General features: G+C 42.3%; 1 protein-coding gene across 1 annotated transcript; it reads right to left on the minus strand.

The window, feature by feature from the left end:
* Window positions 1-1,176: 1,176 nt before the first annotated feature.
* LOC103370656 (tripartite motif-containing protein 35-like) lies at window positions 1,177-3,063 on the minus strand. Its single transcript, XM_008299778.1, has 2 exons — window positions 2,922-3,063; window positions 1,177-2,843 (listed from the first exon to the last, which is right to left on the minus strand). Exon 2 carries the CDS (start codon window positions 2,824-2,826, stop codon window positions 1,177-1,179), a length of 1,650 nt encoding a protein of 549 aa, XP_008298000.1. The 5' UTR covers window positions 2,827-2,843; window positions 2,922-3,063.
* Between the last annotated feature and the right edge of the window lie 2,067 nt (window positions 3,064-5,130).

Raw genomic sequence — 5,130 nt, forward strand, 5'->3', positions numbered from 1 at the left:
TTAATGTAATAAAGGGTAGAAAGACACTGCACTGTACAGAAGACTCCTTCCAATATTCAAATATGCTCAAAATCTTCACTCCTACTCATGCACTATGACAACAAAATGCAACTATATATGAACTTAACAAATATGCATGTAACAACCATAAAAGTACATGATCTGCCTCTGAAATAAACTTGAAATAAAGTAGTATAAAATGGTACACATGCATCCAATCTGTGCTTCAGTATCACCTGAGTAAATACACTTAGAACTATATGTACACATGTAAATGGGATCATCTACAAAAGATGAATACATTTGAATGATAATGAGTAAATTCCTCTCATAAAAGACAGATACAAACGAAAAAGTGATCAAAATCATGTTTTATCTACTTTTGCATCATTGTAGGACTACTGAATTCTCTTAGAGTTTTTATTTTCTTTATTTATTATCATTATTATTATTATTTTAAATCAGCTTTAATTTGGATCTCTATCTCAAAAAGAAAAGAAAAGAAAAAAGACATATCTATTAACTGTAACCCTAAAAAGTCTTACAAGCCTCCAGGTAAAGTTGAGCAACACTGACACCTGCTGACCAGAGAAACCAACTGACGTTGAAGGAAGACGTGTGATATGTGGTATCGGTCTGCTTTTGAAAAAGTTAAAATCTTAATCCTCTAACGTTCAATAATATCTCAATACTAATAACATTTGTTGATTTTCCCTCTAAAGCTGCCTAAACACACACTTTCTGCTTCAGGTAATGGAGTTGAGCACCTGGATGACTTATTTGTTGGTTTTTTACACAGATAAAACCAGACTCTATTTGTCTGACAAAGTCAAGGCCAGGGCAGAGCGAGTGATCCTGTATGTTACTGGTTAAGTCAAAGTAAAAACCTATTATTGTGACAAGCTGCTCCTGATCATAAACTTCACCTCAGAGTTCAAACGTTTTTCTGACTTGGCCCCAAGATGCTCTCTGATGCTTTCAAGTCCTAATTTGTGCTCCAAAGTGGTTAAAAACTGCAGACCAGTTGGTCATACCTATTTTTGGTTAATTTACACTAATGGAGAAGCAATGATATGAAGCCATAAGCAAAAAAAGTTATAATCTAGAGACTCTTTTTTGAAATATCATCATCATCATCATCCTCATCATCGATAATCTCCCTTCAATCCCCATCAATTACAGGTCCCCCTCATCTGAATCGAAAGTAATGTCACCAAAAAGAGCTTCATAGCGATTACCATTTCCATTATCTTCATCAGTGACATCACTTTCATTATCTTCATCACTTTCAGCATTTCCATTATCTTCATCAGTGACATCACTTTCATTATCTTCATCACTTTCAGCATTTCCATTTTCCTCATCACTTTCATTATCTTCATCACTTTCATAATCTCCATCATTGTTATCACCATCAGTATCATCATCACTATTATCACTGGTGACATCACCATTCTCCTCAGACTCCACTGGTAATACCTTCAATGGAAGTTGGTTCCCAGTGTGAATAAATGGGAACAACTTTTCAGTCAAATTGTGTGTGAAAGTGTGTATGTGTGCATTTGCACCAGGATCAGAAAATGACAGTTTTCCTTTTTCCAGATGAACCCTGATTCTCTGCAGCCTCTTCAGTGAGAGGATAGTTTTGAGATCTGGTGAGACAGCTGAAAATTGACCATCAATACACTTTAATTGCCACAATCCAGACGCTGTTTTTCCCTTCCGCTGGAAAGACTCTGTTGCCACACCCACAGCCCAGTATGTATGATCTCCAACCTCAACATCCCAGCTGTGAGTCCCTGAGTTGAAGCCTTCAGACCCCAGAACAATAGCAAAGTAGTCAAGTCTTTCTGGGTTGTCTGGAAGCTTCTGTATCTTTCCACATGTCACGCTGGTCAGATCTTCAGACAGGATTAGTCTGCGATGAGCAGTGTTTGGATCCAGAATCACAGGAGTGTTGGAGACCATCGTCTTCATCTTGTTCCAGATGTTGAAGCTCAGGTTGCCCAGATGTTTGGCCACATCTATCAGAGCTCCTGAGTGCAGCTGTGGATCATCCAGCAGGGGGAGCTGCTGGACTCTTTCCACTGCAGCCTTGTAGTTCTGCAGGAATGAGACGTCTTCAGCTCTCAGCTCCTCCTCTGTGGCTCTGATTGTATCTGACAGAGCTGCTATCTCTCTGCTCAGAGCCTCAGTCTTCTCCTTCATCATCTGACTCTTCTGCTCCTCTTCCTCCCTCAGAGCAGTGATCCTGGCCTCCTCTTCCTCTTGTAGAAACTGTTGAAGCTTCTTAAACTGCTCCTTAATCTGCCGCTCTGTGTGTTGAGTCTGAGCCTTAATGTGTTTTGCTGTTTGATCATAGTTTCCTTTAACTTGTTCAAAGACCTTCAGTTTCTCTTGTAGAGGTTTCAGGAATTCCTGGAGCTCCTCTCTGCGATCCTGAGCAGCTTCATCTGTTGGTCTGAATTCGTGCTTGTTGTGTATTTTTGAGTCTCTGCAGACAACACACACCGGCTGCTGATGATCCAGACAGAAGAGTTTCAGTTTCTCAGAGTGCAGACTGCAGAGACTCTCAGACCCTACAGAAGCACTCTGATGCCTCTCCAATAAGAAAGCCTCACACAGGTTCTTTAAAACCAAGTTCTTTGGTGGGGGATTCCTACCAGAAACGGTCCTACAAACAGGACACTCACGTGTTACTTTATTCCTCCATGCTCTTTGCAGACAGTTTTTACAGAAGCTGTGGCTGCATGTCAGGATAACAGGATCTTTAAAGATGTCCTGACAGACAGGGCAGGTGAGATCCTCCTCAAATCTAGCGGCCATTTTGTCTCTGACTGACACTGTGAACACACCAGGCACAAGTCAGACACTTACATTTCCATAAAGTTATTTTCTGATTTGTTTCTCTGTATACTCACGTTAAGTAGTTAAAATCAGCGGCAGGTTGGAGTATTCCCTCCTGTATCCTGTAGCTGTCCTGCTGCTGTGGTAGTTTGGAATTTGCCTCTGCTTGAATAGTATCGTCTTAGTTTCAGTGTTTGAGTGTCCTCTTCTGTCGGCTGGTTTGTGTGAATAAGGAAACAGGTGGAGCTTTATCACACTGGGTGTGGTGCATTTTTGTGTCTTTTAGTTTTTAGATGCAACAACAACTGACTCACCTTGTGCCACTTGTACTTCTTGGTAGCAGGTGTGGCGGGGCTTGGAGCCAGAGCAAGTGTAGACTCACCCGATAGCTTGGTAATTGCTGACAGCCCCACCTTGGGAATTTCACTCAAGGAATCGTTCCACCTCTGGCAACAACCTCAGAGGCACACAGGTCCATTTTACCATGAGGCAGGAGACGTGGTTCTGTAGCAATGCAATTATTTTTATTACAGTCCAATAAAATCTACCTAAAACGATTATAGTACAAAAAAGGGAGGGGAGTGAACTGGATCAGAGCTGGCGTACAAGTAAAGAACACTTCTCTTCTCGAAAAATTGCTGTGGGCTACATCTACGAATAACGCAGTAACTGGGTGCCCCCCAAAATATAGCATTGGCCCCCGATTGGCCCCCCTAGAAATTAAACCTAGAATCGCCACTGACTTCGGGACATGGAGGAGCTCACAGCAGCTCCCGCTGCTCATTGAGGACAGTAACTGCACAACGATACGTATGTTTCCGTCAGTCTCCAATAACACCAGAAAAAGTCGCTAGATTTGTCGCTAGTCACTTTTGGGGGGAAAAAAATAATCACCAAGAGGGTTTGGAAAGTCACCAGATTTAGAGAGCAAGTCTCCAAGTTGGCAACACTGTTTCCTGCAAATGTTTGAAGCCAGCGACGAACCAGAAGGGGCGTATTCTTGGCCTCAGTGGGAGAGAGTGTGTGCAGAGGGCCATAACCCACTTTTGACAGTATCTTAAAGCACCACTGTTGGCTTACAAGCCCAAGACTGTCCTGCTACACAACCAAGTGGCTTATTTTGATTATGGATCAATCTGCTCATGCCTCATTTGGTATGTCCATATTTTTGGATTTTTTTTCTCTAACAAGCAGTTCAGGCTTCAAAGTTATTAATAAAATAACTGTAAAATGTTTGTTAGAAAAAGTGAAAGTCTCACATTTGAGAAAAATAAGTCTGGCAATTACTTTTCTGTCAGCTGACTGTCTGATTCTAGAGAGAGGGACAAAACCTGCTTCAAACTGGAAGCCAAAAATGTAGTTGAACCGGACCATTTTTACCAAGAGGAGTGGTTAAAGATAAAACCATCGGGCACTCCCATAGCTCACCTAGCTGAGCGGGTGACCCATGAACAGGGGCTATGGTTCTCTGATGCAGCAGTCATGGGTTTAACTCCCACTCACAACCCTTTGCTGCAGGTCTCTCCCCATTCTTCTCCCCCCTTTCCTGTCTCTCTCCACTGCTCTAAATAAAGGCAAAAGCCCCCAAAATCTATTTGATAAAATAAACTAAAATAATAATAACAATATACATATATATAGGGCTGCAGGGTGGCACAGTTGGTAGCACTGTTGCCTCGCAGCAAGAAGGTTGCCGGTTCGCGTCCCAGTGGGGGCACCGGAATCTTGCAGCGTGGGTTCTCTCTGGGTTCTCCGGCTTCCTCCCACACACTCCAAAAACATGCTGAGGTTAATTGGTTATTCTAAATTGTCCGTAGGTGTGAATGTGAGTGTACTTGGTTGTCTGTCTCTAAGTGTAGCCCTGTGATAGACTGGTTACCTGTCCAGGTGTCCCCTGCCTTCACCCCGAGTCAGCTGGGATAGACTCCAGCCCCCCCACAACCCTAATGAGGATTAAGTGGTGTATAGATAATGGATGGATGGATGGAATATATATATATATACACATACAGTCATAAGTTTGCTGAAGACTACCACAACTAGTAACTGAGGTGAAAATTGAAGAAGAAAGCCTCACCAGAAAATATCACAGGGGAAGATTGTCCTTCAACTTCAGTGCACTTGGTCCAACAATTTTTAGGTTTCACCTGAAACTGTCAAACAGCATGGATGACTTCATCATCACTCTAAAAATGGCGACCATGCAAATGGGATTTCAGTTTGGGAAACAGAACACAGAGGATGCAGTTGGGTGATTAAGGTTCATGGGACAACAGTTCAGTT

This window comes from Stegastes partitus, unplaced genomic scaffold (genome assembly GCF_000690725.1).
Source record: "Stegastes partitus isolate 25-593 unplaced genomic scaffold, Stegastes_partitus-1.0.2 Scaffold1459, whole genome shotgun sequence".
In the NCBI taxonomy this organism is placed as follows: domain Eukaryota; kingdom Metazoa; phylum Chordata; class Actinopteri; family Pomacentridae; genus Stegastes; species Stegastes partitus.

Bases quoted from the DNA above. Each gene is read 5' to 3' on its own strand.
- LOC103370656 (XM_008299778.1), bottom strand. From the start codon at position 2,826: ATGGCCGCTAGATTTGAGGAGGATCTCACCTGCCCTGTCTGTCAGGAC.